Source organism: Xyrauchen texanus, chromosome 1, assembly GCF_025860055.1.
Source record: "Xyrauchen texanus isolate HMW12.3.18 chromosome 1, RBS_HiC_50CHRs, whole genome shotgun sequence".
NCBI lineage: Eukaryota > Metazoa > Chordata > Actinopteri > Cypriniformes > Catostomidae > Xyrauchen > Xyrauchen texanus.
In genome coordinates this window covers 47,407,049-47,434,960 of record NC_068276.1, presented here as the reverse complement: position 1 = coordinate 47,434,960, position 27,912 = coordinate 47,407,049, and the positions used below count along the sequence as shown (strand labels likewise).

General features: G+C 37.4%; 2 protein-coding genes across 4 annotated transcripts in view; both read right to left on the bottom strand.

Moving 5' to 3' along the window:
• The window catches only part of LOC127638326 (rho GTPase-activating protein 6-like), a 44,970-nt gene extending 36,194 nt beyond the window's left edge, over positions 1 to 8,776 (bottom strand). For both annotated transcript variants that reach the window (XM_052119841.1, XM_052119918.1), the window contains exon 1: positions 8,340 to 8,776. In XM_052119841.1, the coding sequence (XP_051975801.1) occupies positions 8,340 to 8,432 (93 nt within the window). In that variant the 5' untranslated portion in view covers positions 8,433 to 8,776. The remainder of the gene's footprint in view (positions 1 to 8,339) is intronic.
• Positions 8,777 to 9,792: 1,016 nt separating this feature from the next.
• The window catches only part of LOC127644028 (NHS-like protein 2), a 113,967-nt gene continuing 95,847 nt past the window's right edge, over positions 9,793 to 27,912 (bottom strand). For both annotated transcript variants that reach the window (XM_052127031.1, XM_052127040.1), the window contains exons 2-7: positions 25,299 to 25,451; positions 20,799 to 20,941; positions 20,073 to 20,262; positions 13,812 to 16,310; positions 13,532 to 13,679; positions 9,793 to 13,275 (exon numbers count right to left, since the gene is read on the bottom strand). In XM_052127031.1, the coding sequence (XP_051982991.1) occupies positions 12,954 to 13,275; positions 13,532 to 13,679; positions 13,812 to 16,310; positions 20,073 to 20,262; positions 20,799 to 20,941; positions 25,299 to 25,451 (3,455 nt within the window). In that variant the 3' untranslated portion in view covers positions 9,793 to 12,953. The remainder of the gene's footprint in view (positions 13,276 to 13,531; positions 13,680 to 13,811; positions 16,311 to 20,072; positions 20,263 to 20,798; positions 20,942 to 25,298; positions 25,452 to 27,912) is intronic.

Here is a 27,912-nt window from a genome sequence, read left to right as displayed (position 1 = left end):
GAATTTTCATTTGAAGAGAGAAGTGCTGATCAGTTTCATATGTTTGATCTCTGACCCTGACTTCAAGGTTGCCCTCTTCCTGTTTTGGTGGTTTTTGGTGAATATGCAGGATCATATGACCCTGACCCAGAATGGACAGGAATAGGAACTTGGGACAGACTTGTCCCAATAGAGTGGACAGGAGTAAAATCCAGTGTGTGCAGGTGTGGTGCGGATGGCTTAAAAGCTCGGGAAGAGTGACGCAAACCTATACTACACTGTCACTCAAGAATACTATGAAAAGTCTGATTCTGTTCTGTGAGATCATATATAAATGAACAAACTGAATCTTATGAGTTGATACTGTTAATAGATACGAGTCAACAGATAATATGCTTATTGGTTGTAATGTCTGTTATGGTGAAAGCATATATGGACATTAAGCTATAGACTGCACTGCCCACTACAGGTCAAAGTTGGCAAGTCCTACAACACATTTACCATGAAAAATAAATCTCATCATCAGTACCTTAATTTTAAATAGCATTAAAATTATACAAACAAGAAAAGGAAATATGGACTTAAAGCTAATGCAAACCTTTCATTATTTCTGTTTTAAAGTATATATATACAGTGAATGTATATTATCAGGTATTTCAGTACAACAACAAACATTGACCTGACACTTATTATTTGTCATGAAATTCACCTTTTCTTGTTGTTACACCGACACTACTTTTCTCAGTACGGATCATGAGAAAGAGCTCTGTCTAGACATGCTAAAGGGGAAAAGGTAACTATGACAATAAATAAAGAGTGGAAATGATCCATGGCTATACAGCTCTGAATATTGAGTATACTGTGTTTGTTTTCTCTTGCAATGAGTAGCTGAATTGGGTGGAGAGATACAGAGAGTAAAGAGAGTGAATGTTAGGAGTAACTCTCAGGTTTCATGTAGATCAACAACATTATGGGTTGATCTTACACTCTTAAGTGATACTGCCTGATGCATCATGACCATAATCAACTGTTGTGTCTGTCATACGGAAGAAAACGTAACTATAAGAAAGATCCATTAAAACCTACAAAGATTAGGCTGGATTTCAGAACACACTGCTCATTCATAATAATTCATTATATTGTATCTACACTAACAGTTCACTCATCACAAAGCAAAACATATGTTGTGTCAAGTCATCTGAACAGACATGACAACTTGGTGTACATCAAACTCTCAAGTCAAAACAACATCACCTCTACTGAATATCTTTTAGGATATCTTAGTCAATTGCAATCAATCACTAAAAATACCTATGTTATGGAATAGGAAATAGGCTTCCGTACACCAATTATGGGAACACCTTTTAGCAAGACCAGAAAGAACAAAACACAGGACACAATGTTATGCAAATCCTATTGGCTCAAGAAAGTGGTGGAGTTCATTTGTAGATGTATTTAATTAACAGCACAGTTGCTTCAGTTACTCCAGTCAAATTTGGAAACACTTCACTAAATTACATTTCTCATTATCTTACATTTCTTTTTATCTAAATGTGTATGCATAAATGTTTGAAATTGTTTACTTATTCTGGTAAACACACACACACACACACACACACACACACACACACACACACACACACACACACACACACACACACACACATATAAATTATTTACATATTTTTTACTTTTTTTATGAGTTGGACTGAATAGTGAAGGAAAATCATTCAGTTGGTTAAAAGAATGACCTGTCTGGAGAGCTGTGGATTTCAGCAAAACCATTAAGAAAATCCTACCTTGGCCTCTTGCAGTCATTTCATACTTTTAATCAGAATTTCAATGTGTGTGTGGGCCAGTGTGCACAGTGTGATTTCATTTCTTCTGTCAGGAGGACAGATTGCATGACATGAATTAGAACTAGTCTCATTTTCTATTCCTTTCATCCTTTCAATCTTCTTATCTTTTCTCCATTTTATTATAACATCAATCTCTTCTTCTAAATATCCCTGGAGGTTATGCAGAGGAAATACCATTTACAAAAACATGCTGCAAGGATGGCATGCTTCTCTAAACAGGACATTCTCCACCCCTCAGCACAGTTCTCTACTGTTCCGCTTCATTATGCTGAAGAAACCACCACCAACCACCATTGATTGACATCCACAAATTAATGGGTGATGGTAGTGTAGTGTTTCAAAATGTGATCTGGTAAAGGAAAGTTCTTGTTTCAAACTGTGGAAGAGGTGATGCATGAGCTCCCCTACCACCCTCAATTTGGAACTGTCCTTTTCGTACTTTACGTAAAGGGACTGGGGCTAGTTGTCACATGGGCAAGTAGTCACAAGGGGTATATCTCAGTAACTACAAACTTTTGAGTTAAAAGTCCAAATGCACAAATTAGTGTTTTCTCTAGCAGTGGACTTGTATACAGGTTTTAAACACCTTGTTCAAAGCACTTTTTAATAAGAATACTTTTTGCAAATTCTATCACCTAAACTCAATTATCATCACAGTTTAGTTATAATTGTTGGGTTAACAACAAAATACAATCACACTGGCATACTGTACATGAAATGTCAAATACAGTATACCAGTAATTGTATATAAATACAGTATGAAGTGCCCAATCATCTTAAAAAAAAAGTAAATATACCGACTTCATTGTAATGACTTGGCAATCAAAATATTATTTGTGATGCTGTTTATAAAATTAATTTCTGTTTATGCTTGAACACAAATTCTTAGTTACGTGGTGTTTACCTGTTATATAAGTGTTAATGTTTTTGTTTACCAAGTAAACAGTTTGCAGATGCTATTGTGAAATGAAAATGATCTCATCATTTACTCACCCTTATGCCATCCCAGATGTGAATGATGTTCTTCTGGAGAACACAAGGAATCATTTTTTTGAAGAATATCTCAACTCTATAGGTTCATACAATCCATGTGAATGGTGACCAGACTTTTTAAGCTCCAAAAATCACATAAAGGCAGCATAAAAGTAATCAATAAGACTCCAGTGTTTAAATCCATGTCTTCATAAGCGATAAGCGATATTTTTGGTGTGGGTGAGGAACAGATCAATATATATGTCCTTTTTACTATAAATATCTACTTATACATTCTGAAAGTAAAAGTGGAGATTTTTTATATATATATAATAAAGATTGGAGCAGAGACATTCATCTTTGCTAGTGTTCTGAAGAAGAAAGAAAGTCATAATATCCTTTCCCACACACAGTCCTGCATCTCTTGCATTCGCATTCACCTAAGTGACCCCAGTACTAGTGACGTCATCAGGGTCGACCATTATTCTTCTGACATTGTTTGCACACACGATTCAATAGCAACAACAACAACATCTACAACACTAAAAAATAAATAAAATATAAAAAAACAATCTATAAAAAATCAACAACACCAAAGGAGGATGCTGGGATCGGAGCTACAATTTGGATGTTTTATACAAACTTTAACTGCATCAGAAAATGTAGGTAGCTGCCTAATCAGTTAATGGTTTGGATGAACTCCCCGGAGTAGGAGCTAAAAATATACCCTAAAATGGCTTTGAGGAACTATAGTTCCTCAGGTGTGGAAGCGATGAAAAGTACTAGTCCTGGGGAAAAGTACCTGAGTGTACTTTTGCAGAGTGAAAATGGTCATTATTGATTTACAGCTCATAAGGCCATTATATTACGCAGGGCACCTTGATTGAAATCTAAATGGTGACCACATTTTATTGACTTATGAACATGCTACCAGGTAAACAAGCCAAATTTAAACAGTTCTCCAGGCAAGACAGGAGACTTGAGCAAATCTTATCGCACATAACTTCATCAGCATTTCACAACATTAACAATGTTTAAGCCAGAAACATATCAAATTAATTTATATCCAAAAACACAGCTTAAAGCATACATAAACAGACTGCTCTCTTGACATTCCTCAGTGGAGGCCCATTACGTCTTGTTCGGGTTGCTTCTCTTGTGGTGGTTTACATTCAGGTTTATGATTTGCAAAAGGAATCATTCAAACCGACTCAAATGATTTGTTGGCGAATCAAAAAACAGCAAGCTGCATTCTTCACAGCGAGCTGTGTTCGTCTTGGGGTTTTATGGTTAGTAATTTAGTGAAGTAAACATTAAAATGACAGACACATTATACTGTAGGTAGATTTTATCCGGTTGAGTTGGACTCTCAGGACAAGGGTATTTTTATTGGGGCATAGTCACTCACATGTATTTTAATCAGCAATTAATCAGTTACAATATGTGATGGTCAAAACAACACTTTAATGTTTTGTTTGATTTTCAAAAACGTATCTACCCTGAGAAATAGCCTTATTCACTGGAGTACAAAGTCTGACAACTTACCCCAGTCTGCCCTATACTTTATGTAGGTATGTATACTCACTTTGGATAAAAAATTTTAATAAAACAAAAATAAGCAAATATAAACCAACTCGTCAGTTCATCGTGAACAGATTGATTCATGTCATGTTCATGACCACTAATTGTACATTAACCAACATACATGAAGATATCGACAATCAGTCTTGCCATACAGGCAGCACATTTGGGTCATAGACATTACAGACATCATGAGAGAATGCCTGAAGGCGCCAAGCAAAATGTAGTCTGAAACGGCACTCTTTGCTTATTATTGATCAGCCAATCAATCAGCTATGGCAATTTACACATGCCTAGCATTTTCCATTAGGTTCCTATGATGTAAAGCTGATTGTTAACTATATCTTTATTGAATGTTTCCCATTTATACACAAATTTACCTCTTGACCCTTTGCTCACACAGCAGTTCCATTTGCTCTCCATTGGTGTATACATTTGCTGCCCCAGTAAATAATCCTATCCATTCAATTTACTTGACACTGTCTAAAAATGCAATACAACTTTAAATCAAGAAGACTGAGTTTGCTTTGAGCTTACAAAGTGATGCGTTTCTGAGTGTATAACAGTCTATAAACATTTTGGTTCACTTGGTTCTTATTATGCTCCAAATGGCCGTGAATTCTCCGTAGGATACAAGTTTTTAAACTCTTTCAACTTTTGACAAGTGTGTGATGCAACTCAAAGGCCTTAAGCCACTCTTTTCGTTTTTCCAAACCACAGAGAGGATTTAAGCATTTTCTCTAACGAAGTCAAGACTTCTGATTACTCACATTCCACAGAATGGCAGATCCACATAGGAGAAACACACCAATCCCTCCAAGATAATGCAGTAGTATTATTTCCAATTAGAATCATAGCAAAGGGCAGTGGTATACTTCATCATATACATCATTTAGATGACTGTTGCGCAGCTTTTACCAAGGGCGTAGGTATGGTTTGAAAGTTGGAGGGGACATATTACAAGGATAATATTCAAAATGTTGGTATTACACATTTTTTGATACCAACTATACTGGTAATATAGGAAAAATAACATTATTACTAATATAACAAATTTCATTTCTTATTACTTTTTTATGAGAACAGACGACTAGGAAATATGTGCATGCAATAAACCCAAAATTATTGATTTGAAAACAAATGTTAACTTGTTTTTAGAAGATTTAGCTTGAGAAAATGATCTCTCCCTACTTCATTCCCTTAACCCACACAAGGTTACACACAAACAAAAACATTTTAGCTTATTGTTTTTTATTATTTTATTGTTTTAGGATTTAAGCATTTCTATTACATCTATAAAAAGATTGTGTATTTTGCTTTTGCCCTTATGAAAGTGTAATGTATTTATTTATTTATTTTTATAGTTTTTAACAGTCTTCTTGGTTTTGGAGTGGTGGTGGTGTAGTGGGCTAAAGCACTGAACTGTTAAGCAGAAGGTTATTGGTTCGATCCCCACAGCCATTGTGTCCTTGAGCAAGGCACTTAACTCCAGGTTGCTCCGGGGGGATTGTCCCTGTAATAAGGGCATTGTAAGTCGCTTTGGATAAAAGCGTCTGCCAAATGCATAAATGTAAATGTAACAGTGGTATTTGTAACAAGACCATAGTAAGCACATGGAAGCATGGATCTTTTTTGTTACCGTGGTTAGATGTAACATGATTTCTATAAAACAAATGATGCCATTTTTAATTACAAACAGTAGGCATACTCTATATACATGTAAAAACAATAAATGCAAAATTTAAACATTTTTAAGTTTTAACAAAAATGTACTATACTCCCTCTGTCCCCTAATGTAGCCTATGACAAATTGAATAGAGCTAAAGTATTGATGTGATAATATGTATCTATAATGAATCTATTTCTGCCTAAAGTACAGTTAGTGTTACTATAGTAAATTCAAGCATGATGATGTAGAATTCTGTGCCGAATTCAAATGGTTTTCACGTCTTCTCTCTGGTTCTCGCAAAGTATAAGCAAAGTAATATGTTTACAGTTTTAAAGAAGCAATTGGTACATTTTTCTTTAATTACATTTTTGAGTCACCCAACACTGAGCGCAACTAAAGTATGTAATGAGAAATGCTGTGGGAAACGGCAGCTTAAATTAGTGTCTGCCAAATGAATAAATGTAGTGCAGATGTCTACAATGATACTGGTTTTGCACCTGTCGTGTTTTACATGATGTATTTCTACTAATGAATGCTGATGAATATCTTGCTGACAGCAGAATTAAATAGAAGGGTACCCCTCCCCCTACCGCCCCTCAAAGCAGCATATGGTCTTCATTATATTGCACACTGTCCAAGATGTTGTGTAATATTCACAGCAATTCCTTCAAAACTTTGTACTTTTCAGATACGCACTGTTTTGGGGCATGAAAGCAAATATTTAATTTGTGTTAGAATAATTTTCCAATCTTTTTCTTCTTAAATGGGCTTGCAGTACTAACGCAAGCCCATTGCTCAAGAATGATTGTGTGTGTGTGTGTGTGTGTGTGTGTGTGTGTGTGTAGCCTATGTTGGGTCATTAGCTCAGGTGACGTGCAACACATGTAAATGGTTTCATGCTTTTTTGGATAGGTTTTGCGCAACTGGAGAAAAATCTAATAAATCAACAATTACAAACATAGCAAATCATTCTGCATTTTTTCATTACTTGTCACTGAAGAAAAACCCTCCACCCAAAGGGACTAATACATCACATTTTGCTGGGACAGTTCTTGAGGAGCATCCTAGGTTAAGTATCGGGCACAACAGCTAAAGGATGTTCTTAGCTGCCACGTTTCTGTTCATGGAGCATGCATATACAGGATCAGCCTGCCTGTGAATTTTGCATAGCCAGCCAAGATTATCATTCACTCGCTGTCAGTAAAATGTGCAAAAATTGTACCTTTAGGGGTACAATAGCTTGTCACTTGGGCAGTACCACCCGCTGTACCTTTTTGACAGCATAAGGTGCTAATATGTACCCTTTTAGGGACAGATATGGTACCAATACTTAGTTACTACACTACCACTACTTAATCACCCACTAAGTAATTAGTGATTAATGATTATATATTTATAATCATTACACTATTATTATATAATGAGTTTTGTTGTTGTTTGAATTATTAGAGTTCTTACATTCATCTTTATTGCAAGTGACTTGACTTGGTTGTTCAATGAAATAAAAATAAAAAAATGTTATGTTACTGGAAATCACCTAAGATCAACCCATGGATCAAAGTGCAGTTATATGGGCAGCTTGCTAATGGCATGTTAGCCTATATATGCTGACCCCAAAAGTGTGATATTAATAATGATTAATACTGATGTTGTTAATAATTAATACAACTCTAATTTCTCCTCACAAAATATACTCTATATAAAATATACAAAATATTAAATATTTTAGACTATTTTTAAGGTTATGCATTTCAATTTCATAGCAAATTCGTCAGATTTAATTGTGTAATCTTTAACAAAATAATATTAATAAAAATTTTGTTTTGTTTTTATTTATTTTTTATGTTAAGATAACTGTGTTCAATTTGAGTTTTGTAATGAAATTGAAAACTATTTAAAAAATAATATGAATATTATTTATGAGTGTAAAAAAGAGAATAGCTACATATTGCAGTGGAACAAGCCCTATGCAGGTTGCTTAGAGTAGGGCACATGATTGAAAGCATGTGCAACTGATGCATGAGCCTTAGAAAAATATAAACACTGTGCATTGACAGTATAACATACCTAAAAGTTTATTTAATTATTTTTTAAATATAAAACATAAACGTGAAAAATCAAACTTACAGATTAACGACCCTGCAATGAATCCTGTGCATGTACTGTATTGCACTCTATTGAATGAGTTCTGCAGAACACTGACTTTCATGGAGGTTTAAGAGCAAAAATGTTCAATCAACCAAAAATTTGCTAAAACAACAGGTTGATCCCCTACTTACCACATAGTAGAACTGCATGTCCTGTCGAACAGGGTCCTCAGGCTGCAAGACTCTGGATGAGTGTTTATCCGATCCCATATAGAACAAAACCATTACACTCCCGGTTAGACTCTTAGATCAGGTGCAAACACAACAAATAAAAGACCACTTTTTTTTCATCAGTCAAACTCTTGATAGAGGGAGTCAATCCATCTGTGGAGCGACTCCTGTTTATGGAACAATGGTGAGAGGTTCAGTGTCAGTGCTTCCTCTGTGTGTGTGTATCAGAGAAGTGATAGCGGCTCTTCCTGTAAAAGGGTGCTCTTTGAGTGTGTGTCTGTGTGCACTCCAGCTGATAAAATGCGAGCCCCTACACGCAGCACAGCAAAGCCTCTGCTGTGCTCTTAGACTGTCAACAACAGGAAATGTGCCGGTGGCAGCTCATAGTTTGACGAGCCTTCTTTCTGAGGCAGGAGAAGGAAGCACTGGGAATGCTTTAGTGTGGGCTGTGCCAGTGCCTGGGATCAGCTGAGAATATCCTCCCTTTCCAAACCTCCTGAACTGCGCATACCATAAACCAGTCTGAAGGTTACAGAGGAACTGTCAGTTCAAGTCTAACTCACTTTTATCTTAGTAGTAATTGCGGTAAGATAACTGAACTTTGCTCCTTGAAGTTTTTGATCTGACTGAAATGCAGGATTTGGCAGTCATGTGACACAGATTATCAGATTTTTTTACATTTGCTGTGGTGAGTGTATCAACTTGAATATGTGTTAAATCAAGAAGCAATGATTTCATGAATGCCTCCTTATTATTTAGTTGACATTCTAAAAAAACATTATATTGCATTAGGTTGCAAGAAGCATGCACAAACTGTCCCCTCTGTGAAGACATACTGTATTTAATGCATGCTCATACATGTCATTTTTAGACCAGTCATATTTATGTTATACATAGTTGTACAATAATTAAACATGTCTATTATGTTTTTTATTATAATCAAACGATTAAAAAAATATTGTAAAACATAAATACTATAGATAAATATTTTCTATGACTAAATTACATTATAAGTATTACACTAATGAAATATATTTTGCATATGGGTATCTGTGTATTTCATATTTTGGATATTTATTTTAAGTTTTGGGAATACATGGCAGAAGTTGTAAACAGCAGAATGAAAATAACCCACCAGGGGGAAGTATTACTCAAGTTTCTCCTTGTAGTGGAAATGATGACGTAATTTTGTTTTGGAAGAAGTAATAGATTGTTTGTGTTCTAATGGTACTTAATTCTAAAGGGAAATATAATTATCTTAAATCTCTTATGTTGCAGAAACAGAAAATACAGAAAACTTACATCTAGATATAATATAAAATAATATAGAATGATCAAACATTTGTAAATAATCTGATTGCTGTGTATACTGTAGTATGGTATGAAGTTGAGAATAAATCAGTCTGCAGAGGACTTTAATGCAATAAAAATAATTTATTTGAATGATATACCTTTTACCACATAGGCAAGACATACGGCAGCTGATTAGAGATCTCACATCAACCTCATCATTTCTGCTGGAGGGTGAGGTCTATAATATGCAGATTTGAAAATATGTCTTTCCAAGGATAAAATAACAAAAATATAATTCTCAGAATAATCTTGACTTTTCACCCTGTCTTTCTTCTATTCCCAATGAATAAGGTCAATCTGAATTATTTTAAAGCTTTTCCTGTTCTGGCAATATGTCACACTACTAAGAGAGCCTTTGTGCTGATCCAACACTGGAATACTAAAAGTCTTTGTTCAACTCAGTCTCATATTTACCTGCATGTACAACTTTGATAAAACTGACTTGTAGTCAACTTGTGATGTCAGGACTTCATTAAAAGTTGCTTGTTTCGCTTCACAGTAACCAGATGGTTTGTGGCCGAGAGACAGCTAAGCCCCGCCAACACTTGCTTGTGTCAATTTTTTTCTCTCTTATTTGGCACATCTTCATTTTTGTGCAGTACATTTGTCTCTCCTCTGTATACCAAAAATGGATTCAGAATGAATTCCTGTTGGCTGTATGAGAGGGGGAGAAGGGGGAGGGGGGATTTAAGCAGAAAATGGCTTGAGAGGGTGGAAGAACTGCAACCAAATTCTAAGAGAGATATTCTCTGAGAAATCCATCCACACTTGGTGAATACCTTGTTTTTTCAGGTTACTGATTCAAATGCTATTAAAGTGATTATTATAAAGTTTATCTCTCGGATGCTGCATTCCTAGTAGTATAGCATAGCTCTCTGGGAGGTACATTATTGATGCACAAGGCTTCTAACTCTCTACTAAGGTACATTTATTGTGTTCTCTATTTTATTTAACCCAAGTTATACCCATATCTTTTCTCTGTTCCTCCCTCTCTCTTCTGCTTGTACCTGTGAGAGTACTTCTGACACTGATAGGGATATGTACAGAGTACACAAGAGTAGTGATAAATATTGTAGTAGTAAATTCTAAAAAGAGTAAAAGAAACTCTGCATACTTCTACAGAAGTGCAATACCAAGGCATTTAAAAACACAAAGGCTTCACGCCAGAGTACAAGGCAAATAAACACTGGTTGTCAGATTTTTTTTTTCATTCATTAAATTTTAAAAACAATTGTCACACACTATTTTAATGTTGTGGTATTCTGTCTCTTTTTTTCATATTATACTTTTTATATTGTCGGAATACCTGACCGACAAGTCTGAGAAGATGACTCCATTTCAATCGTTAATGTGGTCAGGAGTTAGAACAGATTTTTGCTAAGTGCTTCCTCTCCTGGACTGCTGTGGGCACTATGGCTCAATAGCACCAGTTTCTGTCCATTCTCTGATTGTGAGCCAGAAGAACACAGTCACATGAGGAAAGGGAACTTTATACGGAATGGTAAGAAGAAGCAGTCTTTGAATGCAGCTGCCTGTTGTAGATCCTCTGTCTTCAGTAGTCCCCAAAAATCCCATAATGATGGTGATGACAGATCAATTTACCACAGATGACCTTCTTGCATTCTTGAGCAATTTACCATATTTCATCAAAGTGTGAAAGTCTTTGTGCATTCAAACGTCGATCAGCAATCCCAACTTGCAGTGAAATGGAGGTAAAACATTAATTAAAAATGTTTTTTTTTTTGTTTGGTCAAAAAATGTATCTAGCACTGTTGAATTTTACCTCAACCTGTTCCTAACGTTCAAAGATGTTCACTGCCGGTGCCAACAGAAGAGCAGGTCTGATGCAGTTTTGATGCATAGTCTGAAATGGACATAAAGTGCAGCTTTGCACTTAGACATGGATTAGGATGTCACCAAACATGCAGCTTTATGAATTATTTAGGATTGTGGTCTTTATACCTAGATCTTTTTGAGGGGAAAATGTGAATGCAAGAAAGAGAGATATCTGAATCTGGTCTTCTTTTACCGTACAAAGGAGCAAATCTCCTTTGTACGGTAAAAAAAAATACTTTGTGTTTTATAAAGTTAAATCTTTATGATGAGATTCTACACTGGGACCAGTAGCCATGATGGGTTTCCTGAGTTGGAAAGAAACCCCTGAGAGATTTAACACATTGGACAGCCAAACCATTGGCTCAGTGGTAACATTTACTGTCCTCATTGCTGTAGCCCAATGTCCTCTCCTTGGTATTCCCACATTTCGTGTTGTCCCCAAATGTTATTTTCAAAGATATATTTTGTGATATTATTTAGTTTTTTGTTGTATGTTGTGCACAAGTATAGCTATATGCTGTTTGTTTACACTTCTGGCAGTGTGGGAAGATCTATATATATTTTTCAGGTGTATTGCATGATGATGGTTTATTTGACCACTTTAATCCCTTGTGTGCTGTGAGCTTATAAAATAATTTCCAAAGAATAGTCATAGATATGGACAGCTTTTTGTCCGTTTGTTTTTGATCAATCAGTTCTGAAGTTACATTTTAGTATATATATATATATATATTTTTGTACAGATTAAATAAATTCCAGAAGACATTTATATGGCCTTTCATATCTTTTAAAAAAATAAATCAGAAAAAAAAAAACAAGGGAAATAACAAATATAGCCTTTTCTCTTGTAAACTAGTTTCTCTATTGGTGAAAGTGCTTCATTTTAAGGGGTACCAGACCTTTACATTGCTTACAACCTCTGTGGCATATTTCTGACTCAAGTCATACACTCCAATGTCTGTAAGTTTGTGTCTGTATAAACACAATTATCCTTCTAAGACACTTTCTAGTTCACCACTGCAAAAATGGGTTGAGCTGGTTTTGGCCACATATGAAGGCTGGGCAGCTAAATTATGTGAACAGTCTGAAAATATTCCTTGATGTCAGTTTCCTATCAAGAGTTTCATCATCGCATTAAAATTTTCAGAACAGCATATGTGTCCATCTATGTTGGAATTTTATAGCAGTGGTGGGCTCAGTTTCCTTTCATATAGACTCCACATCTTACACCATCAATATGATCCCCTTGTTTAAAAGCAACAACTCAAACCCACTTCATTTCCAACAGCATGAGGTCTTTGTAAATTAAACCACTGAGATAGGCAATGGTGCATAACAGAAAACCAGCCACATTGATATCCCGCATACGGTTCGCTGCAACTGGAATCACTGGTCCTGTGGAGTTGGTTTACTTGTGTTTGTTGCAGTCGCATCTGGTTGTGACTGGGAATACTCAGTGACTCGTCTTGCCAGGGGGTTTGTGCTCTTCAACAACTCCATTGCAGAGACTCTGGTCCCAGTGCTGGCCTTGCTGCTTCTCTTCTGAAGAAGAGCCATGAAGTTCTCATTCCGTGAGCTTGACCTAGGTGTGCTCCCATGGCTCAGAGTATGGAAGTCTGTACTACTGCTTTTTACAGGTGAGACCAGACACTGCCTGCTTCCAAAAGAATCAGCTGGTTCCTTGCGACCAAGAACCTTCCTTTTTGACCTTGGAAATTTTTTTTAAAAGTTGTTGTTTAATGTCATAGATGTTACTATGTTGAACAGTCCGTTTAATTATATCAGAATATGTATTTATTAGAACAGCATCATGTGAGAACAAATTGTGATTAACTATGGTCAGACAGAATCAGCTAGCCTAAATGAATCAAAATAAATAAATATATATATAATATATATATATATATATATATATATATATATATATATATATATATATATATATTCAACTGTAAATGCTGTACCTGTGTATGATGGTGAAGAGGTCCTCAGTGGTGTGAGTTGTGGGTGTATGGACAAATACATCATCATCTGTTTCCTCGGTAATGTGCAGTTCTGTCTTGTCAACTGCAAAGTTGTTTTCATCCACTATTTCAGTTTCTGTGGGAGTTCCTATGTAGAAGCATTTTAAAAGAACACAAATTAAAGCATTAATTGGCTATACCACACTTATCAACTGTCAATGAATGCATGAAGTGTTTAACTAATAATAAAAACACATTTTATGAATAGATTTGTTTTTACCTTTTACTGTTTCTGCTGGATGTGTCTTCACTTCCATTATATGATGAGAACCTGAATCTTTAAAACTGCCCTCTTCAACTACCACATCATTCTCCTGATTGTCAGGGATCTCATAACTTTCAAGGTTTTCATGATTTCTATCTAAGTTTTGCTTTGTGGGATGGTCTTGATCATCTTTATGAGAATCTTCCTCAGTCTCAGATAGTGGTGGACCTGTAGGGGACTGGGAGACACTGCTAGAAAGTAGTGTTTGCCTCTCTGTTCCACCATTAGTCTGGATACTTGGAGAATGCAGAAGAAGGACATTGGGTTTTTTGGGCACTGGTGGGGGTACCTTGGGCTTCCTTTTGTCTAATTCTGCTAAATAGGATATGGTCATTCTACTTGGAAGGGTCTTACTTTTATCCTCTCTCTCTGGGCTATTTGGGGATGGAAGATCTTCTTCAATGGGAATCCCATGCTCCAGGTCAAACTCAGGAAAAAAAGGTACATGGCTGTGGAGTTGCTTTTGTGGGGTTATAACAGATGTGCTGAGTGGTGACTGAGCTGTTCTCTTAGGTTTGGGCTTTCTTACAACCATATAAATGTTACCCACAGGCATGGGTCGGTCCACAGGGGAAAATGGAGGAGATTCACTTGCCAGAGGGGATGAGGAGGAAGATTTTAGCATCAAGTTCATGGGTCGTTTAGGAAGAGGTGGCTTTACTGCAACTGGTGGCTTAGACAGTTTTGCATTAGAGGGGGTGAAAGGTGGGCTAAGATCTCGACTCTGCTCTTCTTCAATAACATCAGAAGAACCATCAGGACTGTCTTCAAGTTCTGAGCGGCTTACTGAACGAAGGTGAATATTTTGCAAGTCTGTTGTAGTAACCATAGGCAAAGAAGACTGACTGGGGCTCAATTTGCCTGGTTTGTTGGCTGTAGATGTGTCAGAGTGGCGTCGGCTGGCTTTGGGCTTGGGTTTGATGGAGGACAGGTCCAGTTGGGAGTTTGCAGGTAGTTCAAAAGAAAGACGTGAGCGAGTGGATTTATCTTTCACAGAAGTAGCTGGAAGTGAAGATTTCCTCTCTGGAATCTTTGGGCGCATCTTACATCCAACTGAAGGTCCAGTGAAGAGGGTGTTTGATATAGTTGGGGTTGGCGTTTCAGACTGGCTTGAGTAGCCACTAGATGGGGACATGAGGCATGGGGGCTTGAAGGGGGATACCTTGGTTTCAGCCTCAATAGAGAGCTGGGAAGGAGATGTGGCACGTGAAGTTGAAGTTGAATTTAGGGACTCTGAGCTCCCCTGAACCTTTATGCACTCCATCACTGTAGTACCTGTGGCTGTACTTGAACCTGACAGTGAGTGGTAGGGATCATTGTTGGACTTCCACTCATTGAGTGGCCAGTGAGGAGGAAATTCAAGTTCTGTTTCCCTGTCAGGAGGCTGTGAAATATCAGAAGATGTCTCCAAGCTACTGTGGGCCTGCTCTGTGTCCTCCTCAGGCTTTGCAATTAAGAACTCTGGCTGGAATGAATCTTGAATATGGTGATCTCGAGGGATAAAGAGGCTCTTGGGTCTCCCATCTCTGAAATGCCCTTCACTGGGGTAGGAGCCCATCCCTCCAGCCTCTGACAGGTTTCTCATCAGGGATACACTACGTACTGGAGGAGGAGGCTTTTTCTTAGGCTTCTTTAGTGAAATACTGCGCAAGCGTGTCCTCAGTTGGCCATCTGGAAGAAAGTCTGAACCTGTGGTCACAGAAACATTGTCAGTGCTTGTGCTATCCTCTGAACTGTTGCTTGGATATAGCAGGGCATAACTTTCACTCTCTGGAACAACAGGGATAGCCTCACATGGAGAACATACAATATCTGTAGAGCAAAAGGATATAGAGTCTGTTGGTGTTGAAAGTGAACGTTCACGAAACCTGAAGAAATTCGATCGGGCTGATCTATTCTCCTGTTCACTTTTACTGTGGCTACTGCATGTGCCTGAAGTTGAAGTTGAAGACTCTGTGTTATTACGTCTCCCGATAGAAACCCCAATCCCATGCGTCACTGTGTATACCCTGTGTCCACATGGTTCCGAGATAGAGGTGAAAGAACTAGAGTGTGACCCTGAGCTTATAGAGAGGCCTGAACTGGTCTGGGGTGGACACATTAGGCCACCTCCTTCACCTCCAGGTGTTAACATTCCAGTTTTAGATATAGGCTGCTTAGAAGCAGGGCTTGTAACCAAGGCATAGTTGTAGGAGTCATTCCAGGAAGGGGAGAATGTGGAACCTTTTGGGCCATTCCAGGGGGGGCTGGGGCACATCACAGTGGCATGATCCATCATGCCTGATGGGGCCTTTGGGGATGGGGGGACACTGTGCTGCAGGTCACTTTGGGTCTTCCGAAGGGGAATCTGATGTTGGCCGGTTTTCTCAGTAATGGGCTCCAAAGATCTGGGTTGAGAAACTCCAGGGGAACAGGCACCTTGTATTAGATCTACAGCAAGAATTTTTCCATCACCTAAAGACAAAATAGTTTCAAAATAAAGTTATTCCTTCATACTTGGATGAGACAATGTTTGTAAAGATTATGAAAGGCCAAATTTAGAACATTGTTAACTAGTAAAGAATCTGTGCGACCTGTGTTTGCCAAAGCCTCAGTGTGGCTCTAACAACCATAAGATTTTAGATTTACAAGTTACTTAAGGTAGAAGTCATTGGTCAGTGCCCATTGTCCTTTTCCTGCTTATTACCTTTCGCACTCTGAAACCCTGTCAGTAACTTGCCTAACTTTCTGTTAGTCACCTTGCAGTGCAGCGTGACATCAGGGCCTGCAACCACACTCCTCGGGCGACGAACGGTCTTTGGGTTGACCGCTGAATCAGTTCTAAAGATATGTTCTGAGGCAAGATATGAGATACCAGCTGTCAGTCTAACTGACAGTCCTCAGTCAAATAAATTAAGTTGTTTTTTATGTGCAAGCTTATATAAATAATGTTGTTATTATTGAAAATATTACAATGTACATGTTGTGACTGGGCTGAAAAACATTTGCAATGACTTAAGTAAAGGCATTGACAAGCATTTTGGCATATTTATGAATAAAAGCATATTATAGATAATAGCCAACATGAGATAGATGGTTAGCTGCAGACCTGATCATGGTGCCTGATTGATCTGAAGAAAGGAAATCAGACAATGGACACTGGATAATACATAAAAACAAGAGCTGAATATTGTCTAAGCACAATCCAGTGGCAGATTTATGGACCTTCCTTCAATTACTATGGAACTATGGACTTGTATCAACCATTCCACAATGATGAAAGGAACAGAATATAACATGCCAATACAACATGCACCCCTTTAATTTATTTTTGTTGAGAAAACAGCCAAAGAAACCTAATTTCCTCCAAACATGTGATCTGGCTTCATTCATGAAAATGCCAAGAAAAAGTGAAAAAAAAAAAATCTTTACTCATCTCTCCCTATTACTCCCACCCATCCTCTCCATTTTTCTCTCCCTCACTCGCTCTATATCTGTCTCTCACTCTATGCAGCTTTTTCTGCGCCTCCTAGCTACACAAAAGAGGGAGAGCTGCATGTTGCCATGGCAACAGCTACCTGTTCATTATCTTTAGTGGCTGAGTAGCAGCACCACTTTGGGAATCAGACCCCAGGCTGTCTAAGAACAGCATCATCTGTGTTTACAGATCCAGCCACCTATTTACTGTGTCTAGGCCGGAGATAGGAACAGGAAGGTAGTCAAATGGGAGATTAGAGAAATGGGTGTGGGACAGCTGAGACTCACTTTAAAAGAGTGGCAGCTTGAGAGAGGAGGACTGAAACTCTTCTGTGACCGGCACTGTCAAGACATCCTTATAGACTCAGATGGGAAACAGAGCATAAAAACTGAAGAACAGGGTTGTCATGATGAAGGTGATGATAATATGATTTATCGAATCAAAACAGATTCTTTTGAAAGATCAAAAACATTAGCATCCAACATCTTTTGACCTAGGATCATTCACATTCCTCGCTGGGGAGACATTCAGTGTACTTGAGCATTTCAATTAGGTTAATAAATGACTTGCTCAGATGTCCATGTCATGCTCGAGTTATTTTTGAACCCCCCCAATTTTTTTATTTATTTTTTATTGTCAGCTGAACACAATAAATTAGCACTGGGTAAAAAATAGATTTTCAGATGCATAACGCTTTTCCCTAGAATGATCTTGATATCGATTCTTAAATCCCAAGATTCATCTTTTACTCTATGTGCAACCCTCTACTACAATGAGAAGAAATCACTTGCATTTGCAACCAAATTCTGCGCTATGCGATTAAATGTTTATGATTAGCCACTGTTAGTAAATCTTCAGATATCACTCACCAGTGATTGTGTGCTATAGTGGGGATAAAGTTTAGCACCGAGTTGAGGGAGGTTTGACTCATTCCAGGAATGTCCAAAGACAAGATCCACGCAATTAATTTGTCATTGAATAGCGTACAACGGTACTAAAGGCTCCATGGGGTAAAAGGCTCCTTTTGATTTTATTTTCTCCAAAAACACTTAATAGCATAAAACACTATCACAGAACTTTCCTAAACAACTGTTTGACACTATGAACAGCAGAACTGTGCTTTTCCATGAGATCATTGTGTGTAATGTCTGAAATTTGATTTTGAGGCAATCTGATCTAATATTTAATATTTTTTAAATGTTGTAAATGTAGCTAATGAAAATCATGGAAATTAACACATTTATTTTGAAACAAAATACATATGTCATTTTTAATTTAGTTCAAGGTGTTTCTACAAAAAAAATTAAATAACTGTCCAATAAGTGAAAGGATAGCATTTGGAGTAAAAGCCCACCTGTTGTGGGTGTTAAAGGCCCCTATTAAACACATTGTTTTTCTTAACTGGGGGGAATAGATTAGTTATGAGGAATGTTCAAAATGTGCTCACATTACTGATCCAATCACAATGGAGATTAATTTGTTTATAGCATACTTAAGATGTAATGACATTTTATATAATTGAAATGAACAAGAAATTGCATTATTATTATTTTCTGAAGTGGTTATTTTGAATAAGCATTATCTTAATTTGTTCCTCAAAAAAGCATCTAGCTGTCTCAAAGGTATTTGCCTAAGTTGACAAACTTAGTGCCCTATAACTATTGCAGCAATATGTACACTATCAATATAACCCCTGGGGGCTTTTTACCCAAATTGATGGAGCCTTCTACCATGTGGGGTTCAAGGCTCCCTCGCCACTTTTTTTATTTGTATTTTTATTAATTGTGCTTCTGTTGTTAATTCTTATAACACAAAGTATGTTACTCCATCAATATTCAATAAAAATAAAGGTATTTCTTGAGACACTTTATGGTCAGAAAAAAAGCACATTTTCCTTAAGGCGTGCGTTTAGCTCCGTTGTACCCTAATGTCACTTTTTAATACCCTTTCTGTTCTTTACACTCAGTTGTTGATCAAAAACAACAAAAAATAAGAATTTAATTCTTATCATGCATAGCACAGATGAGGTAAAGCCATTTGAGTCCTTTGTCATTATCATGCTCATTTACAGATGCTCAGATCTTAAAGACATAGTACCGTTTTTTTAGCACATGTTCAACAAATCAATTTAAGTAGTTGTAAATAGTAGAAATTATGCATATAAACAATAAACGTAACAATATAATATATTAATAATTATATAATATATAATATATTTTCTGATGGAATACATAGATTTGTTAATTTTTAAAAAGCTAAAATGTGATCAAAATGATGAACAACTAGTAAAATATAATTAGTACAATTTATATTTTTGTAACGTACCTAATTAGAAAGTCCCCTGTGTAATTAACAGCATTATCTGGGAGAGAATGTCTTTCATATGTAAGGAAAGTGGACATTATAACTGAAATATACCTATAATAACCGATATCGAAATAAAATCGAATCTAAATCAGAATAAAATCAAACTGAGAGCTTGTGAATCAAAATCAAATTGGGAAATCTGTATCAATACCCAGCCCTAGAATAAATATTCTCATCCTGGGATATGCACTCATTCCATAAAGATTTTTACATTTAATACAGCTACTAAATTAGAAAAATATCTGTAAAACATTTAGCAACAAAGTTCTAATGCATAAAATTACACATCTATTAAAACACACAGAAACAGGCCAGGCATGTTAGACTTTATAAAGACTGAGCCAAAACTCACAGATATCATCAGCATGAGAGAGAGTATGATTCAGCCTTACCTGTGATGTCAATTGGGACAAGGTGAGCAGGAGAGTGTCGACCCAGGTGCCAGCGAGGTTTCTCTGCAACAGGGGGATTCAGTGAGGCATTCCATCCTAGAAGGGACCTCTCTGAACCACATTGGGTCAGGTCATGTGCCCGGACCCCTAATGTTGTGGTCTCATCCTCACACACTTGCTTATTTGCAGGCTAAAGAGAGAGAAATTGAAAGTCTGTATAAAATCTAATATGAGTGTTAATAATTTGTTTTATAACCCAAATAAATTCCTGACAATTTCTAAACGTGGATTTTGAGGTTCATTTTGAGGTGTATTTAAGTACACATCTGCATGTATTGCAGAGCTGGTCAGTGTATAAATTAAGTTAATGATCATTTACTTTTCTTTTCAATTAAACTTTTTGAAGGGGTTTTAGCAGAGGATGATCAATTACCAGGATGTTTAAACTACTTAAGATTCAAGTCTGAAAACCTGTTTTATGGTTAAAAGCTCAGAACCGCCCTCACAGAGAAGTCTAAAGCTGTTTCCACTCAGGGGACAAACCACATCTAATTAGATTTGCAAACTTTATACAAAGCATTAATGCTTTTCAGGAACAAAATGAGTTTGTTGGTGGCATACATGTCAAATTCCATTACGTTGAAAGTGCCCAACAAAGCTCAAAGTTACTCCTCAAGCTCTAGATATCAGTTTGAGAGCAACCAAGATGGCATATAAGTTAATTACCACAAAGACGAACTCCGTCTTCTTGTTGTTGAGTGAGGAAGAAGATCGGCTGGGAGTGGTTGACGTGTCCTCGGAGCTCTGAGAAGAAGTGTGTCTGAATGTCTGTCCTGTTACTCTGCTATCATCCAGTTGCTCCTCAAAATCTGAGTAGACACACACATTAAATGGTTGTTTTAAAGTAAGGAACAGCACTGAGAGACATGCTGTTGAAAGAAAGAGTATTAATAAACTCTCTCTCCCTCTCTTAGTCAGAAATGTTGTAAACAGGACAATTAACATTTCATTCAGTAAAAGGACACCCCTGAAAAGACCCCACCCCATTTTGGTAGCCATTCTAATCCCCCCAAAACATTCCGTTTTAACCCCTCCCACTGCACGCACACGCACACGCACACGCACACACACACACACACACACACACACACACACTCAACCACTTAAAGGCCTCCACCCTTTACCATTCAGTTAGTGTGTCTGTATGAATGTGTGATGGTGTTTTGGGGGGGACATGCTCCCTCTTTTCCCAAACTTGGATACCACACTCTTAGAGTTGGGGTTGCCTAGCAATGGTGGGCTTTCTAAGACAATGGCATACCTCCGGAGTCAACAATAGCCCCAAGCCCCAAGCCCCAAGTTTAGCCACATTGAGTCCTCTTCACATGCTGGAACGGAACATAACGAGGCACTGAAAGACTGAAGTGAAATCCTAAACCTCCACTAAGTGAAACTGCAGCACATAGTTAAACTATAGCCTACAGCTGTGCACTGACACATGCACAATTTCTGAATATGTTTTGCCATTTTATTTAGCACGCAGAAGGCATGTATTTACTTCTATTCCAAGAATGATGTTTGACCAGATGGATTTCAAATTACCACAGTAATAATTTACACAGAAAGACACTCCTTCAGTTAGCCTTAGACCTCAAGTTAGTTAGCTGAAAGCTCTGCACAGATATACATTATGGGATCAAATAATGTAATCAGAAGTGTAAAATCCCATTTAAAAATGATGGTTGTGTTGTGGAATGCATTTTGGATATCATTTCATTGCAGCTGTAACAAGAACAAACTCCAGCAAACACAAGCCAACATCACAGCATTCTAAGCACAAACCACAAAGCAAATTCTTCTTTAATACATAGCTATTATCACTTCTCCAAACCCTCTGTTCCATTAGGACAACAACCTTCCGACTTAATCCACACCATTTTAAAAATGTCTGAAAAGTGACTCAATGAAGTTGAGAAAACTGCAATAGATGCAGCCAATGATTTACCCATTCAAATAACATATTACAAGCAATGCAGAAGAAATTAAACTAGACACTCAGAACTCACCAGAACAGCGTTTGATTCATGTCAGTCAGTGTGGAAGGGGAGACTTCAAACAGCAATGTCAAAACTTTAAAGAAGCTGTACGAGAGAGTATAAGAAGCAACACCAAAGTAAGAGTGTGTTTGTATTTGTGTGTCAAGGTATTTCAGAGCCTCCCCTGCCTCCCTGACCAGATCTTGGGCCAGTCAGCAAAACAAATGGGACTAAAGAAATCTGCATGCCTATCAGCCAATCAAATGGCTTGTCTAGACAAGATCCCAACCACTCAAGCGTGTAAGCTTCCACAGTGGCCATGAATGAACTCAAAACATCCCCAAACAAGATGCTCACTGAAAATCACCCATTTATTAAATATGGGTCACTCCTTTTCTTGTGTATGCAGGAAAGAAATGGAAGAGGTCAAGAGTAACAATGCCCCTTTTCTTGTTGATTTTCCCATTTCATTTGTTCTTTGTTTCTTGTTCATAATTGAACACAAATGATTTATGAGCATTTTGGGAGTCGGTATACAAGTGCTTATCATTGATAAGCTTAGTGTATTAGCTTTGCTGGGTCTCTTAGTTTGATGACATACTGTATGTATACCAGTTCTTATTGGGAACATATTTTAATTATGGAGTGGTGGTGGCGTACTGAAGTTGTGGTGGCGTAGTGGACTAAAGCACATAACTGTTAATCAGAAGGTCGCTGTTCGATCCCCACAGCCACCACCATTGTGTCCTTAAGCAAGGCACTTAACTCCAGGTTGCTTCGGGGGGATTGTCCCTGTAATAAATGCACTGTACGTCGCTTTGGATAAAAGCATCTGCCAAATGCATAAATGTAAATGTAAATTAAAAAAAATAAACCGGAATCGTCTGATTTTCATGACTTTTGGTTCCACTAACTATGAATATTTATGCAGAGGAGCCTTTCACGCTTGCATCACACGAGGGCAGTTTCTACCCTCATCGCCATGCAAACCATAGCTGGACAGAAGCGAACTTTTTTTGTAAAAATATTTAAATATTGATCTATTTCTTACACCTAGAGTTTGCTTCAGAATACATTAATCAATCTACTGGAGTATGGCTATATGTGCTTTTAGAGCTTCAAAAATGTGGCTCCCATTCACTTGCACTTTATGGACCTAAAGAGTTGAAATATTCTATAATCTATACACATCTGGGGTGGCATGAGTAAGGTGAGTAAATGATGTGATAATTTATATTTTGGGTGAACTATTCCTTTAATGAACCCATTAAGGAACTGGAATCGTTAAGAGGAATCAGAACCATAATCATTAATTCCTTACAATCCCTATCCCTAAACATCAATGGTATAGCTACTGATAAGGACAGGAAAAAATTGCGTTTTCTGATGTTTTCTCAAATATTATCTGCAAATGAATTCCATGATGAATATTTGCATATACATCTCACTGGCAAATATTCAGAGATTCTCTAGCCAAATATCCTCCAGCAGTTGATTGGGCCGCTAAGGGTACACCAACATAGCAGCCAATTAGGCTGTAGGTAAAATTACACTTTTGTTTATAAATAGTTCATCTTTCCAAAACAAGTCCTCTGTTTACAACACTTTTGATTAAACAGCCCTCAACTGTCACACATATTTAACATTCAAATGACTTCATCCAACAAAACAATCACACTTTCATATTAAATATGACCGTACAAACCCCCCCCCCCCCCAATTTAAATGTTCCTAAAAGTGCATTGAATAAATATCCATGACAGGTGTTTGGTCTGTGACAACAGGATCATAACCGCCATAGACAGACTGTATGTTTTCAGTTGGACTAAAACAATAATTAATCTTTTTAAAATGACGAGTAATCTTTTTACTCTAACAGAAATTGTCAGATTTTTGTGAAATCGGACTAACAGACCTAGATAATGCAAAAGCTTGACTTTGTCCAGCGCGATAACGTATCCACATTAATCAATCCACAAATTACATTGGAATTATGTGCAGATGAAGACTATAGCTGATATTATAACTGCACATGTAAATGTACAAGGACACGTCTCCCTAATATTCACATTAGTGGTTCAGTAACAGATTCGTAAACTTTTACTTTCGGTACCCCAAATCTTTAATAATTGGTTACATTCTTGTGTGGTAGACAGGCATATGCAAAATAAATATTTATGCACATAGCACAGCACCACACATTTGTAAATACTGACCACCCACTCACTGATGTTTAAGCAACAGCTGCCCAGTCAGTCTGATACAGATCTTACACTAGAATGGCAACTCCAACTCTATAAATACATATTAATTTAGGATATAAAAAATAAATAAATGCAGATGATGCAACTTGTACAGTCACACACACACACTCACACACACACGCACGCGCACGCACGCACACTCGCGTTGGTGCGGCTATCTTTGAGGACTCTCTATAGACATTATAAACTTTTTTACTGTAGGAACTATAGATTCAATAACCTAATCCTAACCCTACCCCTAAACCTAACCCTCACAAAAAACTTTCTGCATTTTTACATAAAATAAAAAAATGGTTTAGTATGTTTTTTATTTTAAGCGATTTGAATTATGGGGACACTAGAAATGTCCTCATCAACCACATTTATAGCATAATACCTTTACAATTACCAGTTTGTAACCTAAAAAAAATGTCCTAAAAAAAAAAACACCCAAATCTGCCCACACACACACACACACACACACACACATATATATACACAGTGTCAGGAGTCGTCAACATTGATACTGTTTATTTATTCAGTAAAGAATGAAATGAACAGAGAAAGTGTAACAGTTCATTCTCTTCAAATCAAAATGAATCTAATGGGTCATAAAGAGGGCAAAGTATGAGTCAGAGATAGAGAGAAATGTTAATGGCAGAATGAGGGGAGATGAGTGGAGGGAAAACATGAGGATGCACAGTGGAATAGAAAGACAAATAGTGCCTCGCTCATACGTGCTGGGAAACGTAGAACTGGAATGACAGTGGAGAACATTCGCAGACAAAACAAAATGCACACGCACACCCACGTCCACAGAAAAATTCAAACACACATGGAAGACTGATTCAGGCAGACGATCAGGGGGTGGGATTCTGCAAACCAGCTACACGATCACTCCTGGTACCAAAACACACAGAAAAACAGCCTATAGCTGACTCTCTTACCTTGCAGAAGACTCTGAAGGTTCAGCTGAGCCTCCTGGTGCAGCTCCTGCACACACTCCGGCCTACTCCACGAGCCGAACACATTCACATGCTGTTGCCATGACGATTGGAAGTGGGTTGTTCGTTTGCTCTCCAAGTCCAAGTTGGTAGTGGCTGGCAGAGAGAGAGAAAGGGAGGGGAGAACAAGAGATGCAGATAGGAGGAGAAAGGAAGAGAGAGAGAGATGCAGAAAGGAGGGAGGGGAGGGAAGAGATACATAAATAAAAACTGATAGAATTGCATACAGTATCTTATTCTATATTTTCATACTACGATGGCAGAGAGGTGAAGACTTGCTATGGGAGGGACAGCATGCAAGCTTTGCAATCAAAGGGCTGCAATCTCGAAATCATTGCAATTAATGTATTATAATCCTATCATGTTTTTCAGTCCTATCCAGGCAAATACAAATGGAGATGTACACCCAATAGAAATGGCATGCTAATATTAGTCTGTTTTCAGCTTTTATTGAACAGATGTTTGGTTTTTGTGGTTATGGTTATGGTTTTATTCATGGCAGAGCTTCAGTACCTGTAGGCTAAGTTTTGAGAACAACGTGAAGTTCGCAGATAAATATTGTTAACATTATACATTATAGACTGCTGAACTTTGGATTTTTATTTTGTTTTTCAGATTGGTCCAGTAAATCTAATGTACAGAAAAAATATTTTATTGTGACTGATAACCTATACATTAGCCAAAGAACAACATTTGTTCCTTATATTATAAAACAACCAGTAGACCTCATTAAAAGTAACAGCATCTTTCATATTTAATGGGATTGACAACTATTAGTAAGGTTGATTTCCCCAAAAAGTTAAAACACTCTGGCTCTGTGGCACTGTGGCATCAAAACAAATTCTGTCCGTTTGAGTATCCCAAACAAAACCGCAACTTTGGCATGTGTTTGGGCGGGACTATCTGTCATACCAATGGAGACAGGGAAATGTTTAGGAAACCTGGTGTTCAGGAAACCTGTTTGAAAACAATCAAAATGTTGACAATTTTGTTGTGTGACGCAAGTGTCGCAGAAAATACACACTTTAAAAGGATAGTACACACAAAAAGAAAGATCATAATTTATTCACTCTCATGTTGTTCAAAACACTTGTGACTTGGAACAGAAAAGGATTTGGAACAGAAAAGAGATACAAGGCAGATTGAAAGTGTATACTGTCACCAAAGGTTGTCACCAAAAAGAAAGTCACATGGGTTTAGAACAACATACAGCAAGGGTGAGTAAATTACAGAATTACAATTTTTGTGAAATATTCCTTTAATGCAACGTGTACTGTAAAATCATTCTTTTTTTATATTTTATATATATTTATTTATATTATAAACTTGAATCTGTATTTAAAGCTTACTGCCAAAGAGAAGACACTGATATAAAAAGACTGATTACTTATCTCCCGAGAGGTTAACTGAGCACACTTAATTACAAGTTCAGCACTAGTTCTCCAAGAGGAAATTAATATAAAAAAGAAATGGCATATGTAACTCTCTTATTTTTAAAGTATAGGAATAAAATTCAGGGTACTGAAGGTTTGCTTGAAAATGCTGTTGAAACAAATATGTAGGTGGTGGGAGGTGGAGCCCAGGCTGATGTTCTAGACTAGTATCCATTTATTGCATGCACTGTATACACAGTGCATATTGAACAAACAAACAAATGCTAAATATACTCTGTTGTTCCATACAACTGCCCATTTGAATTTGGTCCTTCACCAACACTGGCTTATGGCTGAAAGCCTTATGCCAATAAAATATTAAAATACATACACAAAAAATAAACAAAAGTATAAAACCTTTCAAAGTCTTCACTCCTCATTACTTTGTAAATGGGTCAAACAAAGTTGTAAGATGGAAATTGTTTCATGTCTAATGTCTATTGTAAAATCTAATCTTTCCATTATTCCTTTTGATGCTCCACCATCTAAACTCCCCTGTAGTCAGTCACATACATGCTATGCTTAATTAGCCCAATAGTGTATACTCACATTCATTAGCTCCTGATTAACTTACATGAGATGATCTTTGAACTCCAGGACATTAAAAATGGCACAGCATCTCTTCACCAACACCCTTACAACCTAACTCTAATGACAGTGGCCATGTGTAGGCCTTTGTTTAGAGTCAACATGAAACCCTTTTCACAACCTACCTGTAATGTGAGGTCTTTCAGATATAATTGGATAATCACATTGTTTGGGGGCCTGGGAAGCTCAGCGAGTATTGATGCTTACTGCCACCCCTGGAGTCGCAAGTTCGAATCCAGGGTGTGCTGAGTGACTCCAGCCAGGTGTCCTAAGCAACCAAATTGCCCAGTTGCTAGGGAGGATAGAGTCACATGGGGTAACCTCCTCGTGGTCGCAATTAGTGGTTCTCGCTCTCAATGGGGCGCATGGTAAATTGCGGAGTCTCCGTGGAGTCATGCACAGCAAGCCATGAGATAAAATGCACAGATTGACAGTCTCAGAAAAAGAGGCAACTGAGACTTGTCCTCCGCTACCTGATTAAGGTGTGTAACTGCACCACAATGAGGACCTACTGAGTAGTGGGTATTGGGCATTCC